The 12,189-nt window shown below is 49.7% G+C and overlaps 1 protein-coding gene across 3 annotated transcripts in view; it reads right to left on the bottom strand.

Moving 5' to 3' along the window:
- TXNDC16 (thioredoxin domain containing 16) overlaps positions 1–12,189 on the bottom strand; it is a 107,959-nt gene that overhangs the window by 48,787 nt on the left and 46,983 nt on the right. For all 3 annotated transcript variants that reach the window (XM_063948399.1, XM_063948398.1, XM_063948397.1), the window contains 2 exons: positions 1,242–1,398; positions 37–203 (listed from right to left, as the gene is read on the bottom strand). In XM_063948399.1, the coding sequence (XP_063804469.1) occupies positions 37–203; positions 1,242–1,398 (324 nt within the window). The remainder of the gene's footprint in view (positions 1–36; positions 204–1,241; positions 1,399–12,189) is intronic.

Genomic DNA, 12,189 nt, shown 5'->3' with positions numbered 1-12,189 from the left:
CCTGGACATATAATGTTGCTACAATTATAACACTACCTCAGTAATGTTGCCACGCCGGCTCTCGCCCGCAGCTGCCAGGCCACATGCTCTGCGGTCTCCCTGTCAGCTTCGTAGGTCTCCTGCTGGCTGAGAATGAAGACCACGGGTAGGCCGAGCTGAAGGTGGACGCTGGTGAATTTATCTGGGTCACCGGAAGCCTCAACCTGGAAACCCACAGGAGACACAAGTATCAGTCTATGATATCCACACAACCAAAGCGCTCTGTGTAAGGGTTCCGCTATATTCCTGGAGTCAGATTGCCGAGTTGCTCTGCATACACTCACCCAATGTGCAGAGCTGTACGCACCCTGCGGAGCATGCAATCTCAATCCATACACTTGCTTTCCCGCCAGCCCTGACCTGGGTGCAAATATATATTATCGCTTATGTCCAGCACAGCCTGCCGATGCGTCAGCACGCCCGCACTGAACTAACGCCCCATTACAGCACAGTTACCCTTCTACAGTCACAAGTGTAGATGCGACAGAGACGCTTAAGCCTCTACGTCGCCTGCCAGATACTCCCTGCCAACAGGCGTCCTCTTCAACTCAACATCAGGCCCTTACGGTCCGCCTGCTTGCCCACCACCGTGCCTACAGTAAAGGCAGCTGGCCTCCCATCGTGGCAGAGAGGAGAGAGAGGGGCAGAGACAATAGGACAGCAAAATATAAAAGTAGGGCTGGCGTTACCAGTAGGTGAACCTGGGCAGTTGCCTAGGGTACCAATAGTTAGGGGCCGCCTAACCCACTGAATAACAAAGTCACTCATCCAGTGTTAATGCCCTATGCAGCGCCCCCACATGGAAGACCCGTCGCTGGCATAATACATGTGCAGCTGCTGTCTACTGCTCCTCCACGTCGGTGCTACGCAGGGAGTGCGGCGCTTTGCTATGATGTCACAGCCACGCAGTCCCAGGAGGATGGATATAGTCGTTCCCACCCCTAAGCAGCAGTGGTAGGGGGGCGTAACGTAAAGCTGACGCAGAGGGCGCCCCCAGGGCTAGCAATGACCCATTATGAGGGTTACATGACAGGGGCTTATACAGTCACATATGTAAAACACATACTGCTCCGTTACCTATAAATAAACAAGACAAGAAGGGAATAAAGTAAGTGAAACGCGTGTAACAGTGGGCAGTTGGCTCCTTCCCCTATGCCGTGCTACTTGTGTATTAGTGCGTCTTGGCGGCGTCCCATACATACCACTAAAGGGGCCGCCACGAGCTGCAGAAACTGATGTATACTGAGTGTAGTCACAGGCGGCTCCAGTAACGTTCTGCGGCACTTCTGGGTGACACCGGTCAGGGATTTGCAGTGGAGATAAGCAAGCTTTGCAGGGACGAGGCTGTGGTCCTTAGCACTGTAAGGGAACAGGACAGAATACTGTATAACAGCATATGCAGCCAGAACATTACATTATACACAGGGTAGCAGATATACTAGAGGACGGAAACACTCACACTCCCAAAGCGGCCACCCTGGATTTTTTATTTTTCCTCTCCATTTGTCAAACTTGATATTAAGAGATGACTGTATAAAAATATTCCTATTACAGTACGACAGAAAGTTTCTGTAACAGGCTAGTAGTGCTTACCCTTTGGTACTGTTCCATAGCTTGTGCTAATCCGATCACAATAAAATACCTTAGGCGCCTAATGACGAGAGATAGGGCCAGGGCCGGTGCTACCTTTGAGGAGCTGCCGTGGTGGCAGGAACCTGGGGAGCGCCCCTGCCAGCGTCTCATCCGCCCCATATCCCATGTAGTAAGATTTGTATTGCTGATGGATGATCTCGGCTATCTGAGGCTTACAGTACAGACAATGGGGGTCATTCCGAGTTGTTCGCTCGCTAGCTACTTTTAGCAGCCCCACGGGAGAGTGTGTTTTCGCTTTGCAAGTGTGCGAACGCCTGTTCAGCCGAGCGGGACGAAAAAGTTTTTTGCCGTTTCTGAGTAGCTCTGGACTTACTCAGCCGCTGCGATCGCTTCAGCCTTCCCGGGACCGGAATTGACGTCAGACACCCGCCCTGCAAACGCTTGGACACGCCTGTGTTTTTCCAACCACTCCCAGAAACCGGTCAGCTGACACTCATAAACGCCCTCTTCCTGACAATCTCCTTGGGATCGGCTGTGCGAATGGATTCTTTGTTAAATCCATCGCCCAGCAACAATCCGCTTTGTACCCGTACGACGCGCCTGCGCATTGCGGTGTATACGCATGCGCAGTAGTGTCCTGATTGCTGTGCTGCGAAAAGGCAGCGAGCGATCAACTCGGAATGACCCCCAATGAACATAGAGCCAGGGCGGTTCCTTCCTTCCTGCTGCTCTGACCAATGTAATCCGGTTTCTGCAGGGGTTCCTGGGTTTTGGTGATAAAAAGGTAAGAAAGGACAATGCGGCACATACTGGTGGACACAGGTAAGTCTGGCAGGCAGATGGGCATATAAGAAAAAGGATGGTGCGCAAAGGTGCATCTGAGGGAAATGCTGGGGCAGAGGGGACATGTGTAATAAAAACTGGTGGCAGTAGGGCGCATTTGGAAGAAAATCTAGTGGGAAGGTATTGGCATGTGAAACAACATGCAAGGGTGGCATGCAAGGGAAGAGCTAGCATGTGAGAGAAAAGCTTGTGTGCAGAGGGGCAACCTGTATGTGATAGAGAAGCTGGTGGGCAGAGGGGCATGTGGGGGGAAAGCTGGTAGGCAGGGCAGCATGTGACAGTAAAGCTGGCGGGCAGAGTGGCATGTGGGGGGAAAGCTGGTAGGTAGATCAGCATGTGACAGTAAAGCTGGCGGGCAGAGTGGCATGTGGGGGGAAAGCTGGTAGGTAGGGCAGCATGTGACAGTAAAGTTGTGGGGCAGAGTGGCATGTGGGGGGAAAGCTGGTAGGTAGGGCAGCATGTGACAGTAAAGTTGTCGGGCAGAGTGGCATGTGGGGGGAAAGCTGGTAGGTAGGGCAGCATGTGACAGTAAAGCTGGCGGGCAGAGTGGCATGTGGGGGGAAAGCTGGTAGGTAGGGCAGCATGTGACAGTAAAGTTGTAGGGCAGAGTGGCATGTGGGGGGAAAGCTGGTAGGTAGGGCAGCATGTGACAGTAAAGCTGAATGGCAGAGTGGCATGTGGGGGGAAAGCTGGTACGTAGGGCAGCATGTGACAGTAAAGTTGTCGGGCAGAGGGGCATGTGGGGGGAAAGCTGGTAGGTAGGGCAGCATGTGACAGTAAAGCTGGCGGGCAGAGGGGCATGTGGGGGGAAAGCTGGTAGGTAGGGCAGCATGTGACAGTAAAGTTGTCGGGCAGAGTGGCATGTGGGGGGAAAGCTGGTAGGTAGGGCAGCATGTGACAATAAAGTTGTCGGGCAGAGGGGCATGTGGGGGAAAAGCTGGTAGGTAGGGCAGCATGTGACAGTAAAGCTGTCGGGCAGAGTGGCATGTGGGGGGAAAGCTGGTAGGTAGGGCAGCATGTGACAGTAAAGTTGTCGGGCAGAGTGGCATGTGGGGGGAAAGCTGGTACGTAGGGCAGCATGTGACAGTAAAGTTGTCGTGCAGAGTGGCATATGGGGGGAAATCTGGTAGGTAGGGCAGCATGCGACAGTAAAGCTGAGTGGCATGTGGGGGGAAAGCTGGTAGGTAGGGCAGCATGTGACAGTAAAGTTGTGGGGCAGAGTGGCATGTGGGGGAAAAGCTGGTAGGTAGGGCAGCACGTGACAGTAAAGCTGGAGGGCAGAGTGGCATGTGGGGGGAAAGCTGGTAGGTAGGGCAGCATGTGACAGTAAAGCTGTCGGGCAGAGTGGCATGTGGGGGAAAAGCTGGTAGGTAGGGCAGCACGTGACAGTAAAGCTGGAGGGCAGAGTGGCATGTGGGGGGAAAGCTGGTAGGTAGGTCAGCATGTGACAGTAAAGTTGTCGGGCAGAGTGGCATGTGGGGGGAAAGATGGTACGTAGGGCAGCATGTGACAGTAAAGTTGTCGGGCAGAGTGGCATGTGGGGGGAAAGCTGGTAGGTAGGGCAGCATGTGACAGTAAAGTTGTCGGGCAGAGTGGCATGTGGGGGGAAAGCTGGTAGGTAGGGCAGCATGCGACAGTAAAGCTGGCGGGCAGAGTGGCATGTGGGGGGAAAGCTGGTACGTAGGGCAGCATGTAACAGTAAAGTTGGCGGGCAGAGTGGCATGTGGGGGGAAAGCTGGTAGGTAGGGCAGCACGTGACAGTAAAGCTGAGTGGCATGTGGGGGGAAAGCTGGTAGGTAGGGCAGCATGTGACAATAAAGTTGTCGGGTAGAGGGGCATGTGGGGGAAAAGCTGGTAGGTAGGGCAGCATGTGACAGTAAAGTTGGCGGGCAGAGTGGCATGTGGGGGGAAATCTGGTAGGTAGGGCAGCATGTGACAGTAAAGCTGGAGGGCAGAGTGGCATGTGGGGGGAAAGCTGGTAGGTAGGTCAGCATGTGACAGTAAAGCTGGCGGGCAGAGTGGCATGTGGGGGGAAAGCTGGTAGGTAGGGCAGCACGTGACAGTAAAGCTGAGTGGCATGTGGGGGGAAAGCTGGTAGGTAGGGCAGCATGTGACAATAAAGTTGTCGGGTAAAGGGGCATGTGGGGGAAAAGCTGGTAGGTAGGGCAGCATGTGACAGTAAAGTTGGCGGGCAGAGTGGCATGTGGGGGGAAAGCTGGTAGGTAGGGCAGCATGTGACAGTAAAGCTGGAGGGCAGAGTGGCATGTGGGGGGAAAGCTGGTAGGTAGGTCAGCATGTGACAGTAAAGCTGGCGGGCAGAGTGGCATGTGGGGGGAAAGCTGGTAGGTAGGGCAGCATGTGACAGTAAAGCTGGCGGGCAGAGTGGCATGTGGGGGAAAAGCTGGTAGGTAGGGCAGCACGTGACAGTACAGTTGTCGGGCAGAGGGGCATGTGGGGGGAAAGCTGGTAGGTAGGGCAGCATGTGACAGTAAAGCTGGCGGACAGAGTGGCATGTGGGGGGAAAGCTGGTAGGTAGGGCAGCATGTGACAGTAAAGTTGGCGGGCAGAGTGGCATGTGGGGGGAAAGCTGGTAGGTAGGGCAGCATGTGACAGTAAAGTTGGCAGGCAGAGTGGCATGTGGGGGGAAAGCTGGTAGGTAGGGCAGCATGTGACAGTAAAGCTGTTAAGGAACAAGACTTAATAAGTAGTACTCTGTGATTTGTCTCTGTGAGTTATAAACCGGTGGGTTAAATAAAGGTTTTGCCTTTAATAAAACTGGAAGATTTGTAACTCTGCAATTCTGATTTTGAAAAACCGCTACCTGATAATCAGGCCAAAAATCAATTGTGTTTTCCACTGGGCAGCAGTGGAACCTGGACAACGTTCTGCATCAGACATCATTATTTCTGGACTGCAGCCTTGCCATCCAGCCAGGAGGAGGTCAGCGTTATTATGTGTATTTTACAAAAGATACTGGTGCAAGGGGCTGGGAAGTGGGTAATGGGGAGAGGAGGGTTTCTAGGATGAAGCTTTACACATGGCGCCGAAACACCTTGCCTGGGTATGTATGACATGAACGAAGGGTGTGGCCAGGTCCAGAAAGGACCAAACATATAATATCGAGGAGGCAAAGAGGAAGCAGACACAACCTTACATTTGTTCAGCACTCACACGGATGGAAAACCTAAAACTATGGGGGGGGAGTTATAAAATCTTGGAGAGAAATAAAGTAGAGAAGTTGCCCATAGCAACCAGACTCTGCTAGAAAAAACAAATGACAAGCTGACTGACACGCGCAGCTTCTCCGCTTTATCTCTCTCCAAGATGTGATAAATCTCCCCCTAGGTCTACTATAGCACGAGATACAATTAAAAACAGAAAATATTATTGTACCTTTAAAAAATAAGAATTTACTTACCGATAATTCTATTTCTCATAGTCCGTAGTGGATGCTGGGACTCCGTCAGGACCATGGGGAATAGCGGGCTCCGCAGTAGACAGGGCACATCTAAAAAAGCTTTTAGGTCACATGGTGCGTACTGGCTCCTCCCCCTATGACCCTCCTCCAAGCCTCAGTTAGGTACTGTGCCCGGACGAGCGTACACAATAAGGAAGGATCTTGAATCCCGGGTAAGACTCATACCAGCCACACCAATCACACCGTACAACTTGTGATCTGAACCCAGTTAACAGTATGATAACACAAACGAAGTAGCCTCTGAACAGATGGCTCACAACAACAGTAATAACCCGATTTTTGTAACAATAACTATGTACAAGTATTGCAGACAATCCGCACTTGGGATGGGCGCCCAGCATCCACTACGGACTATGAGAAATAGAATTATCGGTAAGTAAATTCTTATTTTCTCTAACGTCCTAGTGGATGCTGGGACTCCGTCAGGACCATGGGGATTATACCAAAGCTCCCAAACGGGCGGGAGAGTGCGGATGACTCTGCAGCACCGAATGAGAGAACTCCAGGTCCTCTTTAGCCAGAGTATCAAATTTGTAAAATTTTACAAACGTGTTCTCCCCTGACCACGTAGCTGCTCGGCAAAGTTGTAATGCCGAGACTCCTCGGGCAGCCGCCCAGGATGAGCCCACTTTCCTTGTGGAATGGGCCTTTACAGATTTAGGCTGTGGCAGGCCTGCCACAGAATGTGCAAGTTGGATTGTACTACATATCCAACGTGCAATCGTCTGTTTAGACGCAGGAGCACCCAACTTGTTGGGTGCATACAATGTAAACAACGAGTCAGATTTTCTGACTCCAGCTGTCCTTGAAATATATATTTTTAATGCTCTGACAACGTCCAGTAACTTGGAGTCCTCCAAGTCGCTAATAGCCGCAGGCACCACAATAGGCTGGTTCAAGTGAAATGCCGAAACCACCTTAGGGAGAAATTGAGGACGTGTCCTCAATTCTGCCCTGTCCGAATGGAATATCAGATATGGGCTTTTGTATGACAATAAACAACAAACAAAATAGCAGCGCTGTGTGGTAAATTTAAAATCAACAATTACATTCGTTAATCATGGTGGAGATAAGGACACGTGGAGCTGAATGGATTAAGGTGAAAAAAAGGTAATATTTTAATAAAAATACATACAATGTATCAATAAAATTGATAATTAAATGAGAATTGTAATAAAATTACAGCAGATCAGAATCACCATGGAGCTGCCTTAGTTGTGCTATCCGTTTTTCTTAATTTGTGTGGACTAATACTGACAATATTGGAATTGGGTGACACCTGGATTTTTTATATGCTCAGTCCTGATGGCTGCAATGCCACATAAAATACCGCTGGAGGAGGGGGTTCTCTGGGTAGCGTCCCTTTAAGCGGGTAGAACCAAAACACTCTTGTATCCTCACCAGTATGCGGAGTCCTCAATGCTGAGTAGCAGGGCTGTGTTACCAGTTGGCAAGTTGTTCACCTGTACCTTTCGACGTGATTTGTAGAAGTCCACTAAAGATCCGGATGTAATAAGTGCAGCTCCCAGTTGATGAAGGTGATCCAAATTCAAAACATCTGACGCGTTTCGCTGCAGTACCTGCAGAAAGCTGCAGGTACTGCAGCGAAACGCGTCAGATGTTTTGAATTTGGATCACCTTCATCAACTGGGAGCTGCACTTATTACATCCGGATCTTTAGTGGACTTCTACAAATCACGTCGAAAGGTACAGGTGAACAACTTGCCAACTGGTAACACAGCCCTGCTACTCAGCATTGAGGACTCCGCATACTGGTGAGGATACAAGAGTGTTTTGGTTCTACCCGCTTAAAGGGACGCTACCCAGAGAACCCCCTCCTCCAGCGGTATTTTATGTGGCATTGCAGCCATCAGGACTGAGCATATAAAAAATCCAGGTGTCACCCAATTCCAATATTGTCAGTATTAGTCCACACAAATTAAGAAAAACGGATAGCACAACTAAGGCAGCTCCATGGTGATTCTGATCTGCTGTAATTTTATTACAATTCTCATTTAATTATCAATTTTATTGATACATTGTATGTATTTTTATTAAAATATTACCTTTTTTTCACCTTAATCCATTCAGCTCCAACGTGTCCTTATCTCCACCATGATTAACGAATGTAATTGTTGATTTTAAATTTACCACACAGCGCTGCTATTTTGTTTGTTGTTTATTGTCTATAGTGTTCACAGGATTGACTAAACCTGTTTCATAGCAGCTGCTATAATTAGAACACCAGCCCAACTTGCGCCCGATTTTAACTTCGGTTAAAATTTCTTCCTTTTGTATGACAAAGCTGCCAACTCCGAAACTCTCCTGGCTGAAGCCAGGGCCAACAGCATGGTTACCTTCCATGTAAGGTATTTTAAATCTACCGATTTTAAAGGCTCAAACCAATGAGATTTGAGAAAATTTAGAACCACGTTCAAATCCCACGGTGCCACTGGAGGCACTATTGGGGGTTGTATATGTAGTACACCTTTGACAAAAGTTTGTACTTCAGGCACTGACGCCAATTCCTTCTGGAAGAAAATTGATAAGGCCGAAATTTGAACTTTAATGGACCCCAATTTGAGGCCCATAGACAATCCTGCTTGCAGGAAATGTAAGAATCGACCCAATTGAAATTCTTCCGTTGGAGCCTTCTTGGCCTCACACCACGCAACATATTTTCTCCAAATGCGGTGATAATGTTGTGCGGTCACTTCTTTCCTGGCTTTAATTAAAGTAGGAATAACTTCCTCAGGAATGCCCTTCTCTTTTAGAATCCGGCGTTCAACCGCCATGCCGTCAAACGCAGCCGCGGTAAGTCTTGGAACATACAAGGTCCCTGCTGAAGCAGATCCCTTCTTAGAGGTAGAGGCCACGGATCCTCCGTGAGCATCTCTTGAAGTTCCGGATACCAAGTTCTTCTTGGCCAGTCCGGAGCTACCAGTATTGTTCTTACTCCTCTTTTCCGTATAATTCTCAGTACCTTTGGTATGAGAGGCAGAGGAGGGAACACATACACTGACTGGTACACCCACGGTGTTACCAGAGCGTCCACAGCTATTGCCTGAGGGTCTCTTGACCTGGCGCAATACCTGTCCAATTTTTTGTTGAGGCGAGACGCCATCATGTCCACCTTTGGTTTTTCCCAACGGTTCACAATCATGTGGAAAACTTCTGGATGAAGTCCCCACTCTCCCGGGTGAAGGTCGTGTCTGCTGAGGAAATCTGCTTCCCAGTTGTCCACTCCCGGGATGAACACTGCTGACAGTGCTACGACATGATTCTCCGCCCAGCGCAGAATCCTTGCAGCTTCTGCCATTGCACTCCTGCTTCTCGTGCCGCCTTGTCGGTTTACGTGGGCGACTGCCGTGATGTTGTCGGACTGGATCAACACCGGCTGACCCTGAAGCAGCGATTTTGCCAGGCTTAGAGCATTGTAGATCGCTCTTAGCTCCAGTATATTTATGTGAAGAGACGTCTCCAGGTTTGACCACACGCCCTGGAAGTTTCTTCCCTTTGTGACTGCTCCCCAACCTCGTAGGCTGGCATCCGTAGTCACCAGGACCCAGTCCTGTATGCCGAATCTGCGGCCCACTAACAGATGGGCAGTCTGCAACCACCACAGGAGAGACAACCTTGTTCTCGGTGACAGTGTTATCCGCTGATGCATGTGCAGATGCGATCCGGACCATTTGTCCAGCAGATCCCACTGAAATGTTCGTGCATGGAATCTGCCGAATGGAATCGCTTCGTACGAAGCCACCATCTTTCCCAGGACTCTTGTGCATTGATGTACTGACACAGTTCCTGGTTTTAGGAGGTTCTTGACAAGTTCGGATAACTCCCTTGCTTTCTCTTCCGGGAGAAATACCTTTTTCTGAACCGTGTCCAGAATCATGCCCAGGAACAGCAGATGTGTTGTCGGGGTCAATTGAGATTTTGGAAGATTTAGAATCCACCCGTGTTGCTGAAGCACTACTTGTGTTAGCGCTACACCGACTTCCAGCTGTTCTCTGGACTTTGCCCTTATCAGGAGATCGTCCAAGTAAGGGATAATTAATACGCCTTTTCTTCGTAGAAGAACCATCATTTCGGTCATTACCTTGGTAAAGACCCGAGGGGCCGTGGACAACCCAAACGGCAGCGTTTGAAACTGATAATGACAGTCTTGTATCACGAACCTGAGATACCCTTGGTGTGAGGGGTAAATCGGGACATGTAGATAAGCATCTTTTATGTCCAAGGACACCATGAAGTCTCCTTCTTCCAGATTCGCTATCACTGCTCTGAGTGACTCCATCTTGAACTTGAATTTCTTTATGTACAGGTTCAAGGATTTCAGATTTAGAATAGGCCTTACCGAACCGACCGGTTTCGGTACCACAAATAGTGTGGAATAATACCCCTTTCCCTGTTGTAGGAGGGGTACCTTGACTATCACCTGCTGAGAATACAGCTTGTGAATGGCTTCCAAAACCGACGTCCTTTCTGAGGGAGACGTTGGTAAAGCAGACTTTAGGAACCGGCGAGGGGGAGACCTTTCGAACTCCAGCATGTAACCCTGAGATACTATCTGCAGGACCCACGGGTCCACTTGTGAGTGAACCCATTGATTGCTGAAAATCTTGAGTCGACCCCCCACCGTTCCTGAGTCCGCTTGTAAAGCCCCAGCGTCATGCTGATGGCTTTGTAGAAGCCGGGGCGGGCTTCTGTTCCTGGGCAGGGGCTGCTTGCTGCCCTTTCTTACCCTTTCCTCTGCCTCGCGGCAGATAAGACTGTCCTTTTGGTCGCTTTTTATAGGAGCGAAAGGACTGCGGCTGAAAAGACGGTGTCTTTTTCTGTTGGGAGGGGGTCGGAGGTAAAAAAGTGGATTTGCCGGCAGTTGCCGTGGCCACCAGGTCCGAAAGACCGACCCCAAACAATTCCTCTCCTTTATATGGCAATACTTCCATATGCCTCTTGGAATCCGCATCACCTGACCACTGTCGCGTCCATAAACTTCTTCTGGCAGATATGGACATCGCGCTTACTCTTGATGCTAGAGTACAAACATCCCTCTGAGCATCTCGCATATAAAGGAAAGCATCCTTTAATTGCTCTAGAGTCAATAAAATACTGTCCCTATCCAGGGTATCAATATTTTCAGTCAGAGAATCCAACCACACTACCCCAGCACTGCACATCCAGGCTGAGGCTATTGCCGGTCGCAGTATAACACCAGTATGTGTGTATATACTCTTCAGTGTAGTTTCCAGCCTCCTATCTGCTGGATCCTTGAGGGCGGCCGTATCAGGAGACGGCAACGCCACTTGCTTTGATAAACGTGTGAGCGCCTTATCCACCCTAGGGGGTGTTTCCCAGCGCGCCCTAACCTCTGGTGGGAAAGGGTATAATGCCAATAACTTCTTGGAAATTAGCAGTTTTCTATCGGGGTTAACCCACGCTTCATCACACACGTCATTCAATTCCTCTGATTCTGGAAAAAATACAGGTAGTTTTTTTACCCCCCACATAATACCCCTTTTTGAGGTACCAGCAGTATCAAGAGATCTGCAAAGCCTCCTTCATTGCCGTGATCATATAACGTGTGGCCCTATTGGAAAATACGTTTGTTTCTTCACCGTCGACACTAGATTCATCTGTGTCGGTACCCGTGTCGACTGACTGAGGTAAAGGACGTTTTACAGCCCCTGACGGTGTCTGAGACGCCTGAACCGGTACTAACTGGTTTGCCGGGCGTCTTATTTCGTCAACTGACTTTTGTAATGTGCTGACATTATCACGTAATTCCATAACTAAAGCCATCCATTCCGGTGTCGACTCCCTAGGGGGTGACATTACCATCATCGGCAATTGCTCTGCCTCCACACCAACATCGTCCTCATACATGTCGACACACACGTACCGACACACAGCAGCCACACAGGGAATGCTCTAATCGAAGACAGGACCCCCTAGCCCTTTGGGGAGACAGAGGGAGAGTTTGCCAGCACACACCAAAAGCGCTATAAATGTATATAAACAACCCTAGAAGGTGTTGTTTACTATATATGCGCTCTTAATATATAAATATCGCCAATTTATGCCCCCCTTCTCTTTGTTACCCTGTTTCTGTAGTGCAGTGCAGGGGAGAGACCTGGGAGCCTTCCTCACCAGCGGAGCTGAGCAGGAAAATGGCGCTGAGTGCTGAGGAGAATAAGCTCCGCCCCTTTTTCGGCGGGCTTTTCCCCGGTTTT

Source organism: Pseudophryne corroboree, chromosome 12 (genome assembly GCF_028390025.1).
Source record: "Pseudophryne corroboree isolate aPseCor3 chromosome 12, aPseCor3.hap2, whole genome shotgun sequence".
In the NCBI taxonomy this organism is placed as follows: domain Eukaryota; kingdom Metazoa; phylum Chordata; class Amphibia; order Anura; family Myobatrachidae; genus Pseudophryne; species Pseudophryne corroboree.
Note: the sequence above shows the minus strand (reverse complement) of the source record. Positions and strands in the feature narration are given on the sequence as shown.